General features: G+C 41.9%; 2 protein-coding genes across 5 annotated transcripts in view; both read right to left on the reverse strand.

Moving 5' to 3' along the window:
- Positions 1-3,796: 3,796 nt before the first annotated feature.
- Positions 3,797-8,327, reverse strand: snorc (secondary ossification center associated regulator of chondrocyte maturation). The gene is made up of 5 exons (XM_020595865.1): positions 8,224-8,327; positions 7,939-8,135; positions 4,277-4,444; positions 4,049-4,181; positions 3,797-3,935 (listed from the first exon to the last, which is right to left on the reverse strand). The coding sequence occupies exons 1-4, from the start codon at positions 8,325-8,327 to the stop codon at positions 4,072-4,074; spliced, it is 579 nt and encodes a 192-aa protein (XP_020451521.1). The 3' UTR covers positions 3,797-3,935; positions 4,049-4,071.
- A 3,144-nt stretch (positions 8,328-11,471) lies between these two features.
- Positions 11,472-25,004, reverse strand: part of gigyf2 (GRB10 interacting GYF protein 2) — a 20,449-nt gene continuing 6,916 nt past the window's right edge. For 2 of the 4 annotated variants that reach the window (XM_020595716.1, XM_020595715.1), the window contains exons 7-29: positions 24,790-24,830; positions 24,654-24,686; positions 24,283-24,384; positions 22,470-22,681; positions 22,128-22,275; positions 18,040-18,279; positions 17,737-17,909; positions 17,033-17,189; positions 16,777-16,943; positions 16,330-16,424; positions 15,722-15,850; positions 15,430-15,560; positions 15,219-15,319; positions 14,841-14,981; positions 14,576-14,734; positions 14,240-14,485; positions 14,036-14,158; positions 13,617-13,868; positions 13,241-13,437; positions 12,961-13,112; positions 12,670-12,863; positions 12,292-12,433; positions 11,472-12,191 (exon numbers count right to left, since the gene is read on the reverse strand). In XM_020595716.1, coding sequence (XP_020451372.1) covers positions 12,124-12,191; positions 12,292-12,433; positions 12,670-12,863; positions 12,961-13,112; positions 13,241-13,437; positions 13,617-13,868; positions 14,036-14,158; positions 14,240-14,485; positions 14,576-14,734; positions 14,841-14,981; positions 15,219-15,319; positions 15,430-15,560; positions 15,722-15,850; positions 16,330-16,424; positions 16,777-16,943; positions 17,033-17,189; positions 17,737-17,909; positions 18,040-18,279; positions 22,128-22,275; positions 22,470-22,681; positions 24,283-24,384; positions 24,654-24,686; positions 24,790-24,830 — 3,403 coding nt within the window. In that variant the 3' untranslated portion in view covers positions 11,472-12,123. Of the gene's footprint in view, positions 12,192-12,291; positions 12,434-12,669; positions 12,864-12,960; positions 13,113-13,240; positions 13,438-13,616; positions 13,869-14,035; positions 14,159-14,239; positions 14,486-14,575; positions 14,735-14,840; positions 14,982-15,218; positions 15,320-15,429; positions 15,561-15,721; positions 15,851-16,329; positions 16,425-16,776; positions 16,944-17,032; positions 17,190-17,736; positions 17,910-18,039; positions 18,280-22,127; positions 22,276-22,469; positions 22,682-24,207; positions 24,385-24,653; positions 24,687-24,789; positions 24,831-25,004 lie in introns of all 4 variants that reach the window. The other 2 variants (XM_020595714.1, XM_020595713.1) reach the window with 1 other exon arrangement.

Below are 25,004 nucleotides of genomic sequence, written 5' to 3' on the forward strand. Positions count from 1 at the left end.
GCTGAATAATTTTGCACGCCCAATTATTCAGTTTTTTATTTGTTAAAAAAGTTTGAAATATCCAATAAATTTCGTTCCACTTCATGATTGTGTCCCACTTGTTGTTGATTCTTCACAAAAAATTACAGTTTTATATCTTTATGTTTGAAGCCTGAAATGTGGCAAAAGGTCGCAAAGTTCAAGGGGGCCGAATACTTTCGCAAGGCACTGTAAAAATTACTGCAGGTAGTGCAATGTAGAACCAAATCACTGGACTTTGAACTGCTGGTTGTACAAAACAAGATATTTAAAGACATCACCTTGAGTTCTGAGACATTCTGATGGACATCCTTTACTATTTTTGACATTTCGGATTAGACAATTATGTGATGTCAACATGCTAAGTATAGCAATGCTAACATGCTTATATCTAGCAAGTACAGTATTAACATCTTATTCTAGTGTGCTAGCATGTTAACTTTTGATAATTAACACTAAACTCAAAGTATAGTAAAGGCTGATGGGAAGGTAAAGTCAATGGAATGGGACATTGATATACTGACCCAGTGATGGCACTTGATAAAATGGCATCCCATTAATGTTTGTGCCATTTCACTCAAAACCACTACATTACTCTAATGTCTCCATCTGGACCAAAGTGGTGAGCCAACTGAGTGACTAGATGACCAACACTTCCGTCTCTAGTGCCATGCTGCTGGCATGGGTAAAAAAATTGCTGAAAGACTAAAAAGCCAAACATCACAAGCCAACATAACTGTGAAATGAAATAAAATTGAGGAAACAGTATTGGCTAACACCACAGGTCTCTCACGAGTACTTCTGAATAAGATTGTGGCGTGCGTTCCCTCTGATGGGAATTTCCATTAGTGTATAAAAAAGAAGTCACATTGATTATGAGTGTTCACTGCACCATGTAAATGTTAGTGTTTACTAAACTTAGTTGGCGTGATTACACAACTACACCATATTCTGGAGGTTTGGTAAAAATAATGTCTGAAGAAAAGGTTTGGACCAGGTGCCTTCATATTCTTATAGCCTATTCTTTTGACTTCCTATGTTTTAGGCTAAAGAAGTTTGTTTATGCTCAGTTTCCAGCACTTGACTCAAGTCTAGTGGTGATCACTAATACAGTCTGATGACTCTACTGCTCTGAGTTCTATACTGATACTGGTATTAGTACTAGTATTTATTTGTCTGAGTGTGCTTGTGGAAATCAGTCTTCCTTTCTAAAAGGTCTTTCAAAGCACATTTGAAGTTCCCGAGAAGCTGCAGGGGAAGATTTTGACTGTGATTATATTTGTGGGTTTCCTGGTTTCATGTGCTGAGATGTGTTAGTGTGAGAAGATGTTTTGTCTGGTTTCATTGGTGATGAAGTTTGAAATTACCCTCATCAGTTAGCAGTGGCACACATTTGAATCACCATAAACTAGAATGGGTATAATAATGTCAAATATTACTTTCATGTTTAGTAAAACCATAGCTTTTACTGCAAATGAAGCTGCTAACCACACTGCTGCCTTCTGTTCTGAATGACGTAAGGCCAGTGGTGTCAGTGAATGCAGATTTATTCTTTTTTTAACATTACATTTCCCTCTGTGTTTTGGAACCATATGCTTATGTAAAGAGTTTATTGAGATACAGTAAACCCTTTATATTAATTAAATTAATTTTAATAGAACCCCAGCAGCAATAGAATAAAGTGATTGCAGTTCCATAGTAATAAAGTAGTTATGATTTGCAGTTTATAGAGGCATCAGTTATAGAAATGCAAAATGTATGTTTTGAAGGCATTTTTGTTATATTTTCTGAAAACATGCCTTGATTATTTTGCATCTCTAGGGCTAGCATTACAAACTGCCTTTTTATTTAGTACTTCAGTACTAACTGGTACAAATAGAGAAATAAAAAGTAAAGACAGTGTTAATTCCAAAAATCCTACAGAAATACAATTCTGTTCACAGTGTATAAAGGTGCATAAACTAAGAGCTCACTGTCAGGTAAATCAAGTGAGAATGTAACAGGATGTGGTGTCTCTCCGCTATCCTAACCCTCTCCATGACACTCTGCTGCCTACAGCACTTCTGTTGTTGTTATTCAGCCCTTTTCTGTCCTGTGTTGTCAAAACATGGTCCATAAATCAGCCCCACCTGTCCCCTAGTGAAGGTTAGAAGAAGCATTTTTTGGAAACACGAGTAGTAATTACGAAAAGCCAGCTCTGGAGGACCTCTCATCTGTTAAATGTGACATGATGCATTGTTGGGAAGTTTACTTTTGAATTGTAACAGATGAAAGATTACTACTAACCCTGTTAAAATGTGATGTTATGTAACTATTTTAATTAATAATCAAAGTTATATAACTTATTACATTACTTTTCTAACAAATGTTTTGAACTGGGCAATAAAGCAGAGCACCAGAGGGGTTTTGTAAAAAACAGTGGCAGCCAGACCAAAGAAGTAACATTCTTTGGCCCATGACACACCAAGCCAAAGATCGGCTGTTGGCGAGCATCTGTTGTCCTGGTTTTCGCAGTGTGTCCTTCACTGTTGGTGCTAGTCGGACCCTATTGGTGGCTTTTTGGCCAGTTAGGCATGTTGAATTGGGGTGGGCTTCATCAATGAGCGAGACCACTCTGATTTGCTGTTCAACTTAGCGAATCATTGCACAGAAGAGAACCGTTCAGGAACACCCCTTCAGCCTGTCACTGTAGTATCCACAATTTCACTCATTTAGTGCAGTTTCTCATTGCTTTCACCTCCATGATCTCCTTTCATCTTCCACAACCAAAAGACCAAGGGCAGAGAATGGTAGTGCCGTTTGCAACTTCTTATCAAACATATTCTTAATGTGGCATTCTTCTTCTGGATGAATTAGCATTTAACACATTTATCATCAGTGATATGATTTTAATTTCGGAGTAATTTGAGCTTTGTGTAATGTTAGTATTTTATGTCACATTAGCAATAACCAGAGCGTTTTACTGGACTGCCAAATTTACTTCTTACTCAGCTAGCATTAGCTTCAAACTGGAGGCTGCATTTTGTACAATCTGTCGCAACCAGGCATCTGTAGTTTATGTTGTCACTAAGGAAACAGAACATGATGGGAGTAGGAAAGAGCAGTTAGGATCAGCTTATGGTGTCCGTTTGTTTTGAGTCTCACTAGACCCTCGAGGCTGAAACAGAATTTGTTGGAGTAGCTTTAAAAACCCACACAGTAGTCACAGACATTTGACATCTGATTTATTGTCATTTTTTCTTTTATTCAACTCAGATCTCAAAATAAAAACAATGGGCAGTGACATTCAGCTGTATGGTTGATTACTCTGAGGCGTATAGAAAAAAGCCCAAATTATTTTACCTGAATAAAATTTCCCCGTGAATAAAACAACAACAAAAAAACACACGTCAGTGTTCTAACTTCATATTTGCTCTGCAGATAAAACAAACAACTGAACTGCCCTGTTTACATTCATTGAAGAAGCCTTTCCCAAAAATGTTTCTTATTTCGACTGTTTGTAAATGTTGGAACACAAACATCAAAACCAGTACAGGGCTGACACCAAGGGAGTGTATTTGGAAATTGTTTTGGCACAAAGTAAAATCATTATGAAAAACTAATAACCACATGGATAGGCACATACAGTAAATCTCAAATATCTTATTGAAGGGAGAAAGTGAGAGACTAACAAAAGCACTTGCTTCATCGCAAATGCTCAAGAAAACATCAGCCCACAAACATTCAAAACTCTTTAGAGCATGCATGTGAGATCTTGAAAAAATAAAAATGACAGGGACATGCTACGATTTCCACTGGAAGAGCCAGCCAGTTTCTAACATTAGGTCTTCAGGAACAAGTGGACAAGTTGTGTGACAGCGTGTGTTGACAGGAGTAAACCTGTGCTCAGTCAAGGGACCTGCCACAACTTTCAGCATCTACAGCAAAGCAAAGGGCACAACTTAAATGATGAGAGAGAATTAGAAATTGCAAAAGATACAGTGACTCACAAACATTCATGCTGTACAAACCCCCACACTCGCTCACTCACACACAAGATGGGAAGTGTTCACTCTAGGAGGCAGTGAATTTCCTGAGCGTGATGATGATGAGGGCAAGGAGGACGGACGCTCCCAAGAAAACTGCTATAACAATGGCTGTGATGGCCCCTGGCCCCAGGACCCCTGCACACACACAAACATTGGTGTAGATTTAACTGGAATACATATAAAATGTATGGTTGTTCATGCTAGATCATTTGGAGATGTGTCAGCTATACCTTCTTCATCATCCATGGCCTGGGGGTGTGTAGTATCCTCATAGTTGTAGATGAAGGTCTGCTCTGTAACGTCGTGGGAGGATTCTTTGGTGGTGACGTCACTGGGCGGTTCTCCAGACAGAGTGTCCTGGTTGTCCCTGGTTGGTGAGGCAGGGTCTGCCATGGTCTCTGCAGGACAAGAAGAACACTAGAATCATCTTAAACTGTATGACAATGACTGCCTATCGTACTGGTCTATTGTATGGTTTCGTAAAGCAGTAATTTCACTGAAGAGGTGCGCAGCTTTGCTGATGGCTCTGACCTTTCTCTGCACACCGAGGCATTGGGGATGCAGATCTGTATACACAGCCCTGTTTGTAACAGCCTTTCTCTTGTGTCACTGGGCTAACGGCTCAAGCCTGGGCATAAGGGTGCCTTTGTAGAGGATGAACATTTTGTCCATTTGAGCTACAGGTAGTTTTTTGACATGTTTATCTTTTACATAAGGGCTCAGCCAAGACTGTCTAATGTATACAAAAGTCCTTCAGCTACAGTTTGGTTGATTATATTTTATGCTATAGCAGAAACAGCCTGTTGATGAGGCAGGTGCATGAAGCTCAGTTTCTGTCCAACTCTCTGCTCTCTTGTCTTCTGCCAGTCAATTGTCTGTTCTCGTTCCATCCCAGAATGTCTTCTGACATTTCTCCCATCTGAACATGAAGTTACTGTGAGAGTTTTCACACCTCTACAGTAGCCAGATAAACAAGGCTTCTTTCTGGGTCACATTTCTGTGTTTTCTAACACAACTCTGGCTTCCGGGAATGCTCTGTTGAAGAGCCTAAACCACCAGACTGTGTTTGTGATTGTGGTTGCTGCCATCTCTCTTGTAATTGAACAGCTGTACAGCTTTTCTTTTCAAAACCAGAGGGACAGGAGGAAATTTTAATCTTCATCTCTCCTGAAAAATAAACAAACTTCATTTGTAAGCCCATCCAGTGACACACTCAGTGATTCACATATCATCAACTCCACACATACTAACAAAAACATAATCCAAACATATTTACACTTGGCTTATTTAACTCGACATATTTACTTTGCAGTCTCTGATGACCCGAGTAACCTCCTTCACTCTTTTTCATATATTCTCTATGCTGTCTTTTCTTTATTGATATCAAAGAAGCCTCATGTTAATGTGGCAAAATAGAAAGGAAAACATGACAAAATTACCAAGACACCAGTGCCTATGATAGAATTTAGTTCTGATATGCATTTCTAATGTATTTTAATGCTGCTGTGGCGAGCCGAGTGTAGCCTCAAGGTTTGGAGGCCCAGGCCTCTGGCCAGCTAAGCCATCAATGAGGCCTTCAGCTGAGGGCACAAAAGGCAGCTTGTGCAGCCATGCAGGATGGCGGGCTGCAACCAGTAACAACCGGTCAGGCTCAAACCAGGCACTGGCTAGGCACTGGATGTCAAATAAACTTGTTTATTAAATAGTCTGTGTGCAAAAAGGCTGTACCTTCTGGAAAGTCGGATTTAATAAGAAGTCAAAAAATAATAAAATGTTTTCCGTTCGTGTTTGTTTGCACAGAGGGGTTTACATAAGCTTGTAATTTCTGTTACATGAAATTAACATTACTGATGTCTCTAAAAATATAATATTATTCTTATCCACTATGTCAGTGGTTCCCAGCCTCTTTTAACTGATGTACCCTCGCAGCCTCACAGATAAACTCCAGTATCCACCTCCACCAGCACTGCTGTTTATCCTTTACTTTGATTCAAATATTTCAACTATGCTTTCAGCTCTTTTACCTGTTTATTCATTATTTTTCACTTATTTCAACTGTTTATGCATTATTTTAGCTAAGTAGTTCACCTTTGTTAGCTAACTGGTTTTCATGCATTCTCAGCTGCTACATGTGATATTATTGTGTTAGATCTGACTCATGTTGATCTACAGCTCACTGGTCATTAATTTGTAATTAATTGGCTGTTTTAAAATGTATATGCGTGTGTTTTGATTAAACTGCAATTAATTTGGTTGAGTTAGTTCATTAGTTTGAGTTAGTTGAGCTTTCCACACTGATAACAGCAGAAGTACCCCCAGAGGTACAAGTTCCCCTGGTTGGAAAACACTGCAGTAATAAAACCAGATGTCAATCAAGAATCCTCAGTCTCTTACATCACACAACTCCAGGCACATAAAAGTCCAGTAGCCTGAAAGGAGGGCTTATTTCAGACACTAAAAACACAGAAGGCCATTTGTTTGTACCTCAGGCCTCTTCAGTCAGGATTTCACACCAGCCAGAGAGATGACAAAGCATGCAGATGTGTGTGTGTGTGTGTGTGTGTGTGTGTGTATGTGTGAAACACAATCTGGCCAAGCACTGAAACTGCGAGCTACACAGCCTAAACATGACATCGGACGTGTCTGTGCCTTGGCTTCACTCTGAAATGAGAAGAGTTGTTTGCTGGGATTGTTAGTAATGAACCTTTTTCTGCTTTACAGAACAAGGCGCTGAGTCTTTCACACTGTCTGTAGTATTAAGTGAGTAGTTATCACACCTTGTTGCTTAAACTTACAGTATTTGATACATCTTGGATTGTTTGCCATGGTGAGTCAGCCAGTGAGGCTGCATATCATGCTGGTTCAGTCACGGGGTTGGTGTTGTGGTCAAGATTGCTGGTACTATTTGAAAACATCACCTATTGTGTACAACTACCACATTACTGACAGCGAAGAAGATGATGCCACGAGGCTGCAGAGTGGAGACTCAGTGTACACTCATTCTTCCCTTCCCTAGTTCTCTTGATCATGTTTAATGTAAAAGGTGACAGTTCACAGTTATATTGTGCTTTCACAGGACACGGAGGACACTGCGGACTTGTTATATACCTGGCACTCTGCTGCCCTCTTGACCTGTACTCTGACCTCTGGGCCTGAGAGCTCCTCTACTGTGTTCAGAGCCATTTTTCAAGGTGGTTTAAGAGGTAACAAAAAGAGGAATAGTCCACCCGAGAGAAGTAAGTAAAAGTCAAAGACCAGTGAGCGTTCTAATCTGTCAAGTCTTAAACAGTGCCCATGCTGAGAACCAGTTGATGTTAGTTGTAAACATTTTCTGCATGCTTACTACCAGTACCACACACAATCACTTCAGTTTAGCTCAAGTCAGAGGGTAGTGGGTTTTTAGTTTCATATGAACATCGGGCATCATGAGAGCAACTGAGTCATCCTGTTTGTCAAAGAGCAGCTTTCACAGCTTCAACAACTGCACCATTTACACCAGGCTGCAGACTCACATCCAAGCCTGAGTGTGTGCATGTGGAAAAGAGGGCAAAACGACACATATACACATACCTTTGATTTGATACATACTGAGGACTAAACATGCTAAACTACTTATCTAGAAATATAACCGGTAAGCAAACAACTAAGCATTTAGAATGTAAATAAACGTGCATATTCCAAGTTCTTATACAGATTAAAAGACAGCATAAGGCTACAAATGTAATAGAAATCCATCCTATTTTCCTGAACATGAACAACAAAATAGCATAATAACTTGCACTCTAAACTTTTAATGCCATGAGTGATGATTAGTTGTGGCACAAGCAGGCAAAATTGCATTTTTGTCACGCAACCGCAGAAATGAAAACAACAGACTCAACAAGTGGTTTACCTGTGTGTACAAAGGTTACCAAGAGACAAAGGAGCAGCACAAGCAGGACTCTGCAGATACTGCTTCTGCTGTGAACCATGGTGGCTGTGAAGGATGAGCGTGTCCAGATCTCCTCGAACAGTGACTTCGAGTACCTGACCGTAGTGAAGGCGCAAGAGATGGGTATGGAGGAGCACAGGAGGGAGAAAGGCAGGCAGCTGAGGGGTCAGAGAAGGGGTGGGACTAGGTGAGCACAGGGCTGTCTAGACAGTGTGGACTTTGTGAGCACATCATCGTAGGGCCCACCCGCTCCAAATTTCTCGGGCCACATAGTTGGGTGTGAGGGGTAAACACTGAGTAGCCACTGACCTCAGCTCTTGAAGGGAATAACTGGCAGTGAACAGATTCATTTTTAAAATCTAAAGATGGCAGTAGTAGAGGAATCATTGGAATCATTCAGCTCATTTATAAATAGGCTACTGTGCATCAGATGTGTGATAACATTTTAAACTTCAGCAATTCAGCATTACTCTTCCAAAAAGATGGGAATTCACAAGGATTCTGTTATGACCCAGCCTAAGGTTTGTATGTTGTGTTACAGCCCTGGCCTCTGAGTATAACCTTTTGTCCAAATGCAAGTTGGTCTGTTCAGATGGCCGTTTGGGATTGGTTCCCTTGCCGCCTGCATCTGTTTCTTGGCCGACCTCCCTCCCTTAGTGATTGGACCAGCATCCCAGTCCCAGTCCCGTGATCCAATCCAAGAGCAGCAACTAGTCTCACCTATTCTCCTGCTTTAAAAGTTTATGCTAGCTCACTGGGAAGTAACTTCCCTTTTGCCCAATGAACTGAGTCATAATGTAAATGGAGGCTCTTTTAGGGGATTCCATGCCAAAGTTATTATTTTAACGGTTGGGGAGTTTTAAGTTGTTCTGTGTGTGGATAGTTGGCTGAGAGCAGTTGTGTTCCAGCCCTCATTAGGCCGAATTGAGAACTGCCGTGGAACTGATGACTGTGACTCACTTCACCCTCCCTTGGCCAGAAAGATGAACTTAGTTAAGGTTAAAGATGGGCTTAAAGCTCTAGTTGGTGAGATGGTGGAACTTGTGTTCAGAGTTATTGGCTGAGAATCTGTGCTTGAGGATGGCACCCTGAGAGAAGGGGTGGGTAGCCCTAAGACTGAAGTCTGTAGCAGTAGATGAGGCAGATGCTGAGGGAGATGGGTGGGGTAGAATTCTGTTCACACTTCTTCATCATGCTCCACTCTCCTCTGCTAGCTCTGTGTAACAAGGCTTAGTTTACACTCCACCTTGCCCACCTCCAGATGGAAACTCAAAGAGAAGGCTAACTCCACACTGTGAGGCTATGTCAGACTCGTGTGCCAAACCTGCCTGCTGATTCCACGCCTGCCTCATCTTCCACCACTCGACCAACCACAGTAAGCATATATCATTTGTTCTCATTTTGTGGGACAGTGGAGTAGAAGAAGCATCTCTTGTAGAACCCTTGTTCAGCAATTGTGTTTAGTGATGTAACTTTAGATTGACACACCTAGCCTTTGCTTTTCAAGGGGAGGGGTGTCACAGCCCTGCCCCCTCCTGTCCAACAGTTACTCAGTATGCAAATTAGCATGTGTGGATGCTTGTCTGGTATTGGGTCAGCAGCTGTCTGCACCTGTTCATTACTGATTGGACTGGCATTCCAGTACCATGCTGCTATTAGGCTGTCCTACTTTCAAATTATGGCTCAGCTCTTTCAGGACAGCTGTGATTTAACGTGAGCAGCTGAGCCGTCTTTTCTTTTTGTTGGTTTCAGTTTATCTGCCTCTCATTTATGTAGTCACTTTGAGTGACTGCCCATTCCCAGTACTTTGTACTGTTTTCTGTATTCACCTACATTGATTACTCGTTTATTTGTACATTGTACTCAAATTTGTTTTAGGAGACACTTGTTTTGTATTTCTGTCCTTCTGAAGTTTGTTTGATTAGGTTGTATGTTAGATATATTTGGGCCTCTCCTCAGTGTTTTTCATAGGTGTAGCCAGGTTGGTAGGTATGTAGAAAGACAATGTCCCCTATTAAAGGTTAAGGCCAGTCATTTTATATATTTATTTTAACATTCCCCATACAAAGACTAAAACCAACAATGATTTGTCTCTACTCATGATTAACTGGATTGGCCTGATTTATCTTATTTGTATGTCCATAGACCTCTGTTGTTTAAAAACGCATCTGGGAAACACACCACTGTGCTTAGCGGCATATTTCCTCATTGCAAAACACAAGACTGATATTTGTTACGAATATCAGTGATCTTGTGCATGAGCCCTTGACTTCAGTGGGCCCCTCAGATATTGTAAAATGTTAGTCGCTCAGAGCCTGTGGGGCAACAATAAAAAAAAATATCTGGGTCTGATGTTTTGGAATGAGGAAATTGCAGGGATACGTTTCCCTGACATGTATTTGTTTTTTAACATCAATGAAGGTCTATGGAACAGACAAAAACACTAATCCAGTTCTGACAGAATGATAGTTCTGACATTAATCGAGGAAAATCATTGTTGGGGAGTGTTTAAAATCATGCTAATAGTGAAAATGACTGACTTTATCCTGTAAAGTTTCAGTGGTTGCTGTTTCTCTGAGGGAAACATCTGTAAATGGGCACAATACCAGACCTACATGCCATGACCCAACATCCTCAGGGTTGTTTTCAGACTTAAGGCTCCTCCTGAGCTACACAACATATTATTCAAGAGACTGAATAGTATTCTCCATCTTTAGACCAATTCTTATGTCAAATGTAGTGAATAAAAACCTATTTGCCTATATAAAAGTATGAAGCTGCAGTATACTTGAGTACAGTAAATGAATACTTTTGCAGGAAGAGGGAGAGAGCAAAACAGTAACCATGATTTGGATTTGGTATTTGGCTAATGGGCACCTTGGTCAAGCAGATGCTTCCCAGATCTCATCTTTGTCTTCACCCGTTTCTTTTTGGAAGACTTGAATACCACATGTACAAGCAGTGTAGGTTTTTTAAAAAGGCTTTTTGTGAGCACCTGCTTGCATGCTTCTGTTTTCAGTAGAAGGAAGTGGTGGGTTTTACATCCTCTTTGTGGATATGAAAACTTCCTAAAAAGTCAGTCTTTTTATGTTGCTTAACAGTTAGCCTGCAATTTGAATATTCGTGTAGTAAAAAATGTTCAGCCTGCTTGGCACAAACTGCCAATATATATGGAGAAAGTGAAAAAACTGTCAGCAGAATATATAGTATGCAGCGGATTAGTCAGGAAAGGTATGTGTTGCACTTACTCGTTTTCAGTTTGATAATTCTTACACTTGGAGGAAACAAAAATGCGGTTTAGTCTAATTCCATAAATCCTGATACATTGCTTCACACAAGTTCTCCTCCTGGCAGTGACTGAATTTCATGTATACAGTTGTAACTCTAAATAGGAACTCTGAGATGTGATTTACTGAAGTGTGGCCAGGTGAATGCACATGGATCCAAGACATTTTCAGGGTTTCCTGAATGGTTCAGACAGTGTGAACAGCCCACACATCAGACCATTTTATTATTTCATACTGCAATAAAAAAGTATGACTCCAGCAGATCATTTTCATATATTATAATACAGATGCAGAGATGAAAGTTTATTCTTTAAACAGCCTAGTATTTTACAAGAAATAGATATAACTACTTGGTACTCTTTAGCATGTCCTTAAAACAGGACATAAGTGGCCATAAATCCTCAGCCCTATTTTGCCATCATTATCCAGGAACACCCAGCAGAAAACAGGAAGGGAAGGGGTGTTAGGTGTAAGGGTAACTTTAAATAAATAAAAACAGGTGATATGGCATAGTTTCTCCCACCTTTCAATAATACCCATTATATATATATACACATTAACAAAAAATAATACAATGGAGACCAAGTTTGAAATTTGTTGTCACTTTGACTTTCTGCAACAGAACATGTCAATGTTTCTGGAGACTTCCTTCAGAAACTTGAATTTATTTGGTGATTGCTCACTTGGCTGGCCAGTGTTCTCCAGTACATTTTTCCTTGTGTTTTCATCAGATTACATGTCCCTACCATAGAAATCACTGTCTGGAATATGTGAAGGGAAACCCAAAATAAAGGGATAAAAAAAAAAAGCTGCTGTTCAATTTGGATACAGTCAGTGGAGTTTGCTTGGCTGCAGTCCCTTACAAGTCCTTCAAAGTCTCAATCTCTCCCATATTCAATCTCTCAGATGATGCATTCACAGAAAAACCTGAAAATTTAAAAAGGCAAAGATATAATTAGCAAATGTTTTAAAAAAAAAAAACAAAAAAGCAGTGACACCACTGAAGATTTTGCAGATGGGTGTTCACCTAGAAGGCTGGGGTCTGCACGAACCATCTTCTGCTTCTTTTTCTTCTTCCCTGAGGTGACAGTCTCAAAGCGCTGTTGCTGGCCACTCGTATGGTTGGACTGGTAGACTGACGAAGATCCTGTTCCACCCCATACAGAATCCTAGACAGGAGAGAGAGATTAAAAAAACTAATTTAAATGTTACAATGCAAAAATCCATTCGCTGAAGTTCTTTGACACTGGCTAATTCAAAATGTTACTATTTGTGCTACGATGACACCTTTGAATCACGGACCAACAGTCCAAAATATTAAACTGACATGAGAAGCTGGAAAAAGTGGGTACCAAAAATTTGGTACCCATATGCTGAGCCTTTAAATAACTGATTACCACTTCACCTGTTGCTGTTTGAGGGCTTGCTGTTGGTTTTGTTGTGCCTGTTTCTGTTGGTTAGTGTTCTGTTTGGCACGACGTTCTAGGAACTGCTTGGCAAAGTCCTTAGCCTCAGGAGTGTCCCCCAGATAGGCCCTGACGTAGTCATGTACCTCATATGGAGAGTCCACCTCTTTCAGAAAAGATGCAAACGTAGGCACTGGCAGGGAAACGGATGGAGCATACTTGTGAGTCTTGGCTTCCAGAAATAGAGCATCAATAGCTGTGGGTGGAGAGACTTTTGCAAAAAGACTTACCATCCAAATTGTTGGCTGTGTTAAGGGTGTGCAGGGTTTGCTCACACCATTGCATGAAGGTGTCCTGCTGACTCTTACTGACCCCTTGGAATAGTTTTAGCAGCTTCTCCTCCTCTTCTACCTTCTTGTTGGCTCGCCCACTCAAAGAGTTACTTTAATGTGCACAAATAAACAGGGCAGGAAGGAAAAAAGAAGCAGTTAATATTCCTGTATTACTCACTTCCTTTATATGGTAAATCACGTTTTCCTTCCAATGTTCTAAGACATTTGTCTTAAACACCTGAGGTTGGTGCTGCCTTTGTTGTTCTTCGGCACGTTTACTTTCCTGGTTTGAGGAGGTTGCTGAACAGCCTCCTTCACTGCCTCATCCCAGAAGCCCATGTTAGAGCTGTGGGTGTCCCCCCAGATACTGCTGGAGTCTGTGCCCCAGTTAGTGCAGGTATTGACAGACCCCCACACTGAGCTGCTCAGAGATGTCTGCGAACAGAGTGAGATGCTGTTAACTCACATATCACTTGTTTCTAGGGCTGCAAGGGACAGTTTTTTCCAGTAGCAATTTATCTTCCTATTACTTTTATTAAAAGGGCATCTGGTCTGCAAAATGTGAAAATCATGATAACTGCAAAGCTGGAACTTGGGAGCCTCATATTACATACAATTCTGTTCTGACTGTTGGTTTGTTGGGTGGCAATGGGGTGGTGGTGTTGCTGCTGCTGCTGCTGCTGCTGCTGGTCCTTCCGCTGTTTCATCTGCTGGGCTTCCTCCCTCTGAATCTCCAGCAAAGACTTTGTAGCAACTGGCTGTTTAGCCATGTTACCCCAACCAGATAACTTGGCTTGAGGCTGCTGAGCCTGTTGCAGGGCCTGCTGCTGCTGTAGCTTCACAAGCTCTTGTTGCTGGCGTCGCTGCTATGGGGGACAAAGTAGGATCACTTAGGAAAGACATTGACAGAAAATGAAAGTAAAAAACAAACTAAGAAAAAAAAAAAAACAACCATATTGCTTACACCTCAAGAGCGGTACTAAAATAGTGGTGTGGTAAGGTAACTAAAAGGGCTCCTGCCTGCTGTCCTTACCTCCTCCTGTGCTTGTCGTTCTCGCTCCTCTTCCAGTTTCTGGATCTCAGCCAGTGACAGGGCATTATGAGTCTGGTTTATAGCGTTGGCTGACTGCTGGCCCCACTTTGAAGAGGATGGAAGCTACAAATCAGGGTGAACATTTTAGTCAACATAAAATCTATTTCAAATACATTTTTGCTGACCAATCCCCCATGCCCTTACCTTCATTTGTGCAAGCTGCTGCTGCTGCTGCTGTTGTTGAAGTCTCCTGAGGGCCTCTTGTTGCTGCTGCCGCTGTCTCTGCAGCTCCTGTTGTCTCTGGGCCTCATGCTCTCTCCTCTTCTGCTCCTCCTGTTGCTGTTGGGCTAAGGCAGCTGCCACCGCAGCAGCTGCTGCCTCTTCCTCCGCGCGCTTCTCCTCTTCACGCCTCAGTGCTTCAAGTTCTTCCTGCTTTCTGCGCTCCTCCTCCTGGCAAGTTAGACAACACTGCAAATTAAGGAGGCATTTCACACCCTCAGAAAGGCAGCTAAGAATATGGCATGTTTTACATTAGTTTACCTGTTTGCGAAGGAACTCTTCCCGTTTCTTTCGCTCCTCCTCTTCCCTCCGCCTCTCCTCTAATCTTCGGAGAGCCTCCTCCTGTGCCAGTCTCTCCTCTTCTTCTTTTTGCCTGCGCTGTGCCTCTTCTTGCTCTCGCTGCAGTCTTAAAGCCTCTTCCTACAAATTTACAATACTGGCTCAGTCTCAGCACCATCAAAGAAAATTCACTCGTAATGACACAGCAACTCAAGGAAAGCAAATTTACATTGTGCAACTGCTTGACCTGTTTTTGCCGTGCCAGCTCCTCTTCTTCTATCCGTTTGCGTTCTTCCTCCTGACGTGCCCTCAGGGTCTCCTCCAGCCGTTTCCTCTCCTCTTCCTCTCTTTTGGCTTTCATTTCTGCTTCACGCCTCTCTAGTTCCAACTGTTGGAAATGACAACAAAAACACACTCGTAGTAAAACCTAAGCATGTTTCTGACATTTATACCTTTAAGTTATCTTGGTTTATTTTATCTAGCTTGCACACAAGTCTCATGAATCCAAGGTTAAATTAATCTATTCCATCCTGTAGCAAATGTATTAATTTAAAAGGGCCCAAATATAATATGATGGACTTATCTACACCAACACAAGGAAAATAGAAGTAATAACATTGTTTACCTTCGCAGACTTTGACTTTTCTAACTGTTGCATCTGCTCAATGGTTGGAGCCTGTGCCATGGAGTCTATAGGTAAATCCCACACGCTGCTGCCATCCCATGCTGTTGAGAATAACAAAATGTGATGGATTATACCTGCTGTAACATGATATAAACTCCTTTTGCTGTCAGGTGATTCACCAAGGCACCAGACACTGAAGGTGGAAACTCACTGCTTGGAGCAGCTTGTTGGATGTTTGGTGTGCAAGAAGCCTGAGAGGATGGGTTCTGCATTTCCCACACAGAACCAGAGTCTGGTACAGACAGGGACCGAGTAACAGGAGGTAGAAGGCTCTCAGATGCTCTACAAAAACATGAACAAATACACATTAATAAATGCAAAGCTCCCTTCATGTCATTGAAAGGTAAGGTTTTCAAACACTTGCATTAACAAAGGTACATGTAGATTTAGAGGCACAGAAAGACTTGTAGACTTATTTGTGCAAGAATGTGAATGTTTTCCACCTTAGCTTGAGTGCCTGGTATTGCTGAAGAAGCAGATTAATCTGCTGTTGGTGCTGCTGCTGCTGCTGCAGAGGAGCCGAGCTAAGCGCTGCTGCTTTCTGCTGAGCCAGGGCCTGAGCATACTGCTGCCTGAATGAAAAAAGACAGATGGTGACAGAAATCAGAAAAAGAGTAAAAGGAAGCTTACATTTTAATGAAAATAAATGGATCAATTATTTACACTCATGTTGGGTATTTAAATCCCATTTTATCCATACCCACAATTCAATGCTCGATGCATATTTTTACGCATTAAACCAGAAAAGCGAAAGGATGATTTAGATTCTGAGGACAAAGACTGACTCTGCAGTTTATTGGCATAGTGGGTTTAAGGAGGTGAGGCAGCGTACAGATGTCCACTTGGACATGTATATCCTGATGTACGTGTTATCAGCTGCAAGTTAAAGGTGAACCCCCCCTGATTTTACATGACAGTCTGTTTACAGGTCTTGAAGAGTACTACAGCATATGTGGAAAAAAAAAATCTGTATAAAGCCTTTTGTGGCACCTGATAGAGCAGTGTGAAATCTGCTAAACTGGCTCAAGTGTCTGATCTGGGACTGAAATACCTGAGGAGGTATTGATATTGGAGCTGCTGTAACTGGTAAAGGTTGAGAGCAGTGAGCTCCTGGTGCCTCTTCAGCCTCTCTTGATCACCATCACCCTGTATTTCATTAAAAGATAAATAAATCACCACAGGCAAACAAACGAACTTAAAACTATTTGATGACAGAGCTTGAGCAGTGTCAGACATTCATTCGCTCACTTTGGATCAAATGTATACATTTGCTTCAGGTCAGACTTCCTTTAATTTTAGACCACACATGCAACATGATTTAAATGAGCTGAGAAGAAAAAAAAATACATCTAAGATTTCTTTAACACATCTTACTGGTAAAAAGACTAGCACATGACACCACCTGCAGGTCATGGCTAGTACTGGCAACTATTGCTGACTCAGAAAACAATCCTCCACATATAATGAAGGAAACAGGCCACATTTTTCAAATACATACCTGCAGAGGTGGAGGTGCAGGACCTGGAGCGAATGGTATCCTTCCCCAAATCTTCATGATCTCTCCCAGAGGTTGGAATACTTCGTCACATCCTCTTTTGACTAATAGAGACATTGTAAAGTAACCAGCCTGAAACCACTCTGTCATCTCCTGGTTACTGAATGGACCTGAAGGAACAGAAAAATAGCATAAGAGGAGGAGATAAGAGGGGTTTTAAAAATAAATGTACAGCATTTAAATAATCTTTCAGTCTTACCCTGTATCTCCCCCTGGGGGTCTTTATAAAACCACTTGAGAGCAGCTTCATGGGTGAGCAGTAGGCCTGCAGGTTTGGGCTTCTCTTTAGTCTTTGCTGGAAGTCTGTCATCATCCACCACACCGTCCTGTAAGTATGCTACCATCTTTTCAGCTTCCTACATCAAATTTTAAAAGATATTACATTACTTGTAACCCTATTTAAATTGATACAACAGGGCTACCTCAGGTTGCCTTGTCACCACTGAAAAATATACTTTCTGAACTAGCTATGGATTGGCCAAAGATCCTTGTGTGTTTAAGTCTAATGGTTGTATTTTTGGAATTTTTTCAATGTGTGTAGGTGAGTTGTTTGTGTGTACGTTATTTGCAGGCTCGTTGCCTAAAATTACTCCTTAAGGGACAAAAGAAGTATTATCAATTGAACCCTGATGCTAGTAAACATTAACTGCTTGAGTTTTACTGAAGACATTTTTGATAACTAAATGCATGATCTTTTATGGGAAATGAACTATTAATTTAGAATGGGTAATCACACCTCAGGTATCATAATATTCACAGCATACTTTCTTCTTAAATGAGCACAAGACGTTAAGAGGTCCAGAAAATCAGTCATACAAATCTTAGGGCTGTTAGTGGAATTAGAGTTGAGGACAGCTACTTAACATGCTGATGACAGATTATCTTGTTCAAATTCTAACTTACCCGCTCAAAGTGTTTCAGTCCCTCATCTTCATCTGTGTCATGTGGCAAAGTGGTAGGCCTGCCAATAGGTGCCATTATACTTGAAGGGAAGGACCGAGGATTGTTCAGCGCCACAGGAACCTCTATGGCCTTTTGCTGGGGTAGTTTGACAATGGGTGATGGAGCAGACACTTCTGCACAAAAGGAAACAGGAAAGGGAAAAGGAAATGGGAATAGCCACTATTAGTTGGGTTTCAGGGCAGGTAAAACCTATTACTACACAAGTCCTTCCATTCACTGTGAAACAGAAGACACAAACCCCACCTGTGAGGGTGGTAGAAATGTGGATCATGGGCAGGGACTCCAGCATGCTGTTAGACATGGGGACATGCAGGAGGGCTTTGCCAGGTTCTGGCAGGAGCTCTAGGGGTGGCTGCTGTTCATCTGGCCTCTCTGTCTCTTCTGTTCTGTTAGACTGACTCGAAGACACAGACTGGGCAGGAACCTGGGGCTCTGAGACTGGGGGAGCAATAGGTGGAGTCTCCTCTGACACCCTGGCCAACTCTAAAAACACAATTAAAATCATAACCAAAAATAATTAGTTTCTTGATTAGAAAAATACTGTGCAACTTTTTAAATCATATTTCATGAATTACTGATGTTACTGTATACTAAGACCACTACAATCACAGTATAAATGTTTCATATCAGCAATTAAGGCAGCAGGATTCCATCGTCCACAATCAAAATACTATTCTGCTAGAAAACTAAGGCTGAATTCCCAGTGTCAATAAGCTTAGGTTTCTCTGATCAAGCAACTACAGCAGCAGACCATCTCAGTGATGCTTTGCTGTAGCTCTACTTAAAATTCTTGAGGTAGAGGGAAGTCTTAAAAAAAAATTGCCTTTTCTGTTAAATTACCAAAAAGATTCAAGATTTTTTATTTGCCATTTATGCATAAACAGTCTAGGCATATAGGAATTCTTGTGCAGGGCTCTCCTGGAGTCAAATAAAGATTTTAAAGCCAAAAGAAAAATGAACACCTAGTCTCAATATAAAATTACCCAAAAAGAAAAAAAAAAGTTGATTCAATTGTGGATACAGGAATAAGATAGCAGGTAAAATGCAGAGTTTCAAATATTGCACATGGTATTGTACATAGTGTAATTGTATACGTTATTCTACTTAGTAGGGCAATGAGGGGTTATTGCCCAGGTTTTTCACATTTTGTATTTGCCATCAGTCTCACTGCTGGCAAGGAAAGAAGTTGTTGTAAAATCTTGTTCTGTGTGTGATGATACTATCCACTCTGCTGTGCCTAAGGTTGTGGGGGTGCAGTTTTTGAGTCTGAGCAGAGACTGAGCTGGGTGGAGTGAGTCTCTGATTATGTTCTCTGCTCTTTTGCAACAGCGCTGTGTGTTTAGTGTGTCCATAGGCACAGGCAGTTCAGTCCCAATTATCCTCTCTGCCTGTGTGGTGTTACCATACCAGACTGTGATGCCAGTAGTGAGGATACCAGTCCTCTATAAGCCTGGGTGAGAGGGCGACAGTTCAGATCAGCTTTCCTGAGCTGCCTGATGAAGTATAGCCACTGCTGGGCTTTCTTCACTGGCAGCTGTGCTCAGTGACCAGCTCAGATCAGATGTCACCTGCAAGCCCCAGGAACTTGTGGCTGTCAGCCCTCTCCACCTCGGTCCCTTTGATGGTCAGAGGCAGCAGAGGGGAGGGGGTCTTCCTGAAGTCTACCATTATTTCTTTTGTCTTGTTTAGGTTGAGGCTGAGGTCATTCTCCTCTCTATAAACATGAATGTCATTCACCAAGCTTCTGTAATCCAACTCGTCCCCCCACTTGATGAGGCTCAGAATGGTGGTGTCATCAGCATATTTAATGATGTTGATGTTGTCATAGTTGGAGACACAGTCGTGGGTGTACAGGGCAAAGAGTTTGGGGCTGAGACAGCAGCCCTGTGGTGAGCCTGTGCTGATTGTGAGCTCAGCAACACCCGCCCTCCCATTCTGACCACCTGTGGTCTGTCAGGAAGCCCAAAATCCAGTTACAGGTGGGAGTCGGGACACTAAGGTCTGTCAGCTTCTCAATAAGCCTGCCCGGGCGAATGGTATTGAATGCAGAACTGTAGTACAGGAAGAGCATCCTGACCTACATTCCGCTGTTGTCCAGGTGTTTCAGGGTGTGAAATAAAGCCAGAGCCACCGCGTCTTCCCACTGATCTATTGGGGTGATAGGCAAATTGGAGGGGGTCTACAGTGTCCGGGACCATGTGGTTAATGTGTGTGACGAGCAGTTTCTCTAAGCACTTCATGGTGACCAATGTGAGCACCACTGGCCTGAAGTCATTCAGAGTGAATGTGTCTGATGTCTTAGAGACCAGTATGATAATGGATTTTTTGAAAATGCAAGGGACTACTGCTTGGGTTAAAGACAGATTGAAGATGTCTGCGTACACACTAGCTAGTTGATTCCCACAGGCTTTTAGAACTCTAGGGGAGACACAGTCTGGTCCCGCAGCCTTATGGGGATTCACCTGTTTCAGGGCCCCTCAGAGCCTGTGAGTGTGTGTGCCCCAGGTTGCAGGGAAATTTTGAGAGGGTATCCGTGTTCAGCCTGTCAAACCTAGAAGTTATTAAGGCTGTCCAGGAGGGTGACGCCATGGGAGACTGATCGTTGGTTTGTTCCTGTAAAATGGGGTGATCGTTCTTTTGCTGTGTATGGCCCCAGGCTCTGGAACTCCCTACCGCGAGAGCTACGGTCCATAACTGAGCTAGTGGCCTTTAAGTCAACTCTAAAAACCCACCTTTTTAGACAAGCCTTTGGTGCCTAACCTGTTCCAGTCTTAACCCTCTTTTAACTCGTTTTACACCGTTTGTGTCCTGATATGGAAGATTTTGATTCCTTCTGTTTTTAAAATTTGTTTTATTCTGTTTAGGTCTTCTTGTTTTAGTACTGTTTTTTTTATTAGCGTATACATGTTCTGTTGGGAAGCACTCTGTGCTCCTTTGGAGTTGTAAGGTGCTATATAAATAAACTTTTATTATTATTGTAGTTTGTGACTGCCTGGATTCCCTGCCACATGCTGCACGTGTTATTCATGTAACAGCTCTCCAGTTTTGGAAGTATGCCCTCTTTGCAGCTTGGATGGACCTCTGTAGCTCGTACCAGGCTCTCCTGTAGTCCAATTGGTCCCCTGACTTGAAAGCTTCCCACCTCTTCCTGTTTTTCTGTTATGTCCATATTGACCAGAGTTTTTGGTTGAGGACGACACACACAGATCTAGGTGGGGCAAATATGGACGTGCACCAGCTGAGGTAATCACTCCCAGTCTCATATTCATGGATATTGTCTGTTGTCCCTTTGAGGATCATCCAGTCTATGGCCTCTAGACAGCCCTACAGGGTGGCCTGTGCGCAGTCAGTCCAGGTGTTAACAGTTCTCACTGTGACTGGTTTCACCTTAAGCCATTTGGTGTAAACCTGCCTGAGCCGGATTGCTAGGTGGTCAGATCTACCAAAATGAGGCTTAGGTTCTGCTGAGAAAGCATTTCTCATGTTACTGTAACAGTGGTCCAGTGTTTTGTTTCCTCTAGTGGGAAAAGTCACAAACTGACAAAGTTTAGGCATGCTTTTCCTGAGATTGCAGTGACTGAAATCTCCCAGAACAATAATGGCAGCATCAGGATATGTGTTTTCATGCTCATTGATCGTGTCACACAGCCTCCTCCTTGGCTGAGGGGGGTACGTACAGTACACTTACAATGATACATTGCATTTCTCTGGGCAAATAAAATGGCCTTAGCTTCGATGTTAAATATTCCACATCTTCGGAACAAAATTTGGAGATAACCTTACTGTTGGTGCACCAGGACTGTTTGACGGAGGCGGCTGTTCCTCCTCACGGATCTTGCCACTTTCTGCAGAACTTCGGTCCTGTCTGAACACAGAGTAGCCATCCAGAGTAATTGCCTCGTCGGGTGTCCCTTCACCCAGCCATGTCTCACAAAAACAGAGCAAGGAGCAGTCCTAAATATCCCTCTGCGTGGAAATCCGAGCGTGGAGTTCGTCCATCTTATTATCCAGAGACTGGACATTTGCAAACAGTATAACCCGGAGGGTGAGCCTACCGATCTTAACCAAGCGTCGGAGCCTCCGCTCCACACCTCCCCATCTGCCTTGTCTCTGTGTCAGCTTGTCACTATCCGAAGAACTGCCTGCTGGGGGTCGGCCTGGCGTCATGTCAACATAGTACATTAGCTCTTGGTAAGAGTCCAGTACTCGGGTCAAACAAAAAAGCAAACATCTTCTAATAGAATATCTATACTTTTTTTTTTTTTCAAAATTAATTTTGATTTCATATCAAATCCTATTAATATACTTTAAAAAAAACTAACTGAACCGACCTTTTTGGTCGGCTTCTCTCTTGGCCTCTGTTTCTGTTTCTTTGGTCTCGTCGGGCTGACTGTCCTCGTCGCCCAGGCCCTCCTCACACTCTTCCAGGGGCTTGAAATCGAGCTCTGCCTCTTCCAGGATTGGCTCTTTGGAGGCTTTCTGATAACCCAGCAAAGAACACAGCTACAGAAAATGTAATGCATCATCCCATAAACCTTTCAGTCTTAGTAGGCAAGGGAAATGATCGGCTCCATAATATCTAGCAAAAAGGAGCCATTTACTGTATATAAATACGTGGCATGAGTACTTCATTTCCCCAATTTATTCAAAACTCTTCTTAGGTGCCCTCTTACCTTCAGTGAGAGAAAGGCCCCTGAGGAGTCGAAGGTACCCGCCTCTTCGTCTGCATCCTCCAGACACCACTCTGGCAGGCTGTCCCTCTCATCTTCCAGGCTGCCGCTGCCTGACCGTGGCCTCCTGAATGCACGCTCATCTTCTCTTGCATCAAATGGAAAACGGCGACGCTGGTCTGGGTGTTCCCGCCACACTGCTGACCGAGGTCCATCTGGAATAAACGGGGAAAACAGGATTGTACTGTACAAACAAACTTAATTATGGTATGTTAGCCTCATTAAGATAGACAACAAGCTTTCTGGCCACCAGTAACACAACTGAAGAAAGTACGTTCACCAGTCATGGAAGAAGTACTCAGATCCTTAAGTAAAAGCAGCAATGTAACAGTGTAGAAATACTCTGTTACAAGTCCTGCATTCAAAATGCTATTTGAGTAAAAGTACTAGCATCAAAATATACTTAACATACTAATAGTAAAAGTACTCATTAGACAGAATGGCACATTTCACATCTATTAATGGACTATAATTACTAATGCATTATTGTATACATCACATTTGGTAAAGGGAGATCTGGTTTTAACCAGCTTGTATGCATTTAATTTGAATTATTACTGGGTAGCTTGTGAATTTTCCACCATAGATCAATTAGGTCTTACAATTGTACCGTATTTTTGTATTAATCTGGTTCTGAAAAGTAACTAGTAACTAAAGTTATAAAATAAATGTAGTGAAGTAAAAAAAAAATACAATATTTGCCACTAAAATGCAGCGAAGTTGATGTATCAGGTTAACAAAAGTGAAAATACTCAAGTACAGATGCCTCAAAATTGCACTTCGGTGCTTTCCACCACTGGCAGTTGCAGACAATAACACATCATATTAGCATGATCTTTGAGCACATGCAAGTCTACAGCACATTTAAATGAAAAAATAAAGGCATCAGTGTACCTCTGAATTGCCCCTCCTACATGAAATATGTACCTTTAATTAGTACCTGTTAAGCTTGATTATGGTTCGATGTTGAATCTATGGAGAGGATATGCAAGTAGTCTATGCCGCTTGTGTGTCTGGTCACCCTGCAATTACACCGCCAAAACACTAGCTGGTGGTGGAATTTATATGCCAGAGCACTGCATTTCTTCACCACTTACTAACAATGGCAAATGAAACTAAGAGGGTCATGTTGGAGTTGAAATAGATTCTGAACAGCAGTTTCGTTTACTGAAATTAATGCAACACGTAAGAGAGAAGAACGTCTATATGACCACTGACCAAGTGAGGCAGAACAAGGGGGTACTTGTCCAGCCACTGAGAGACATGAACAACTAAATGCGACATAACCAATCACTGTTGCTGTGGTCTGTGTCGCCACACCAGGTAGTTACATCTGTGAAGAGGTGCACGTCAGGCTACAAGGCTACACATCACCCATGTTGTATTTATGGTATAGAATGAACAGAGAACCATAAATCAATCTTTACATATAGCAATATTCTGATAGCCAATCTGATAAATGAGTCACTACCCATAAAATGCAGAGCCAGAGAATACCCCTTAATTCAAGTTGGTTTTACAGTAAAATTTCTATTTGTGCACTGCAATGAAAAATCAAATTACACAATGGTATAAAATACAAATATACCATATTCTGAAAAAGGCCATAGATAAGGCATTATACCACAAATACATTTATCAAAGATAAATGTATTGGTAATGTTGTCAGTGCAGTGCCCACCTGGGCTCAGGGGACACCAACGGTCACTGTCCCTTCGAGAACCTGCCAGGCGCCAGCCCCCCTCATCATCCTCACCGTTCTGATCATCACGAGAAGTACGCCAGTTCTCGCTCTCTGAACGTGTAAAGTCGTGCTTCCTTGGAAGGCCTGTCCCACAATCCTCGTAGTTTCCTCGGACTGAAAAGAGCGAGGGGGACAGTTAAAAGTCCCGCCATCATTACAATGGTGTTGACATTTAAAGCAGTCAGCTAAGACAAGAAACTCTGATCCCAAGAGGAGAACTTCCAAGTGTCACAGAGAGTATGTACTTTGTATACATTATGTAAACATATGTCAAACTCATATAATGCAGTTAATCAACTGAAACAAGGGCTTTCATTTGTGTCATATATGCCTTCAAATATGTAAACTTTCTTGAAGTCAACCATTAAACTTGTCAAACTTACTGTGATTCAACTGAAAATGCCCAGGAGCAACATCTGCCAGGTCCACAAGCCAGAGAGCAACAAGAAGACAAGTCAGTGCATTTGCCAACGAGTACATCATATACTGATTATTTGAGCAACAAAATATCACACCCACCAGGGTCTTTTCGACCTGGCTTTTCAAACCTTCTATCTCCCCTGGATAGAAAAAAAAGAGACACCAATTATGTAAAGTCATGAGTAGAGATATGTTTAACTGTTGTCAACAAAATGTTACACTGAAGATACCTATACTTAGTCAAAACAATACCAGGGTTGAACGAACATGCTGTAAGGAGGCTAAAAGAGGACTTTATGGGGCAAGACTGGGAA

The sequence above is a fragment of the Monopterus albus genome, unplaced genomic scaffold (assembly GCF_001952655.1).
Source record: "Monopterus albus unplaced genomic scaffold, M_albus_1.0 scaffold28.1, whole genome shotgun sequence".
In the NCBI taxonomy this organism is placed as follows: Eukaryota; Metazoa; Chordata; class Actinopteri; order Synbranchiformes; family Synbranchidae; genus Monopterus; species Monopterus albus.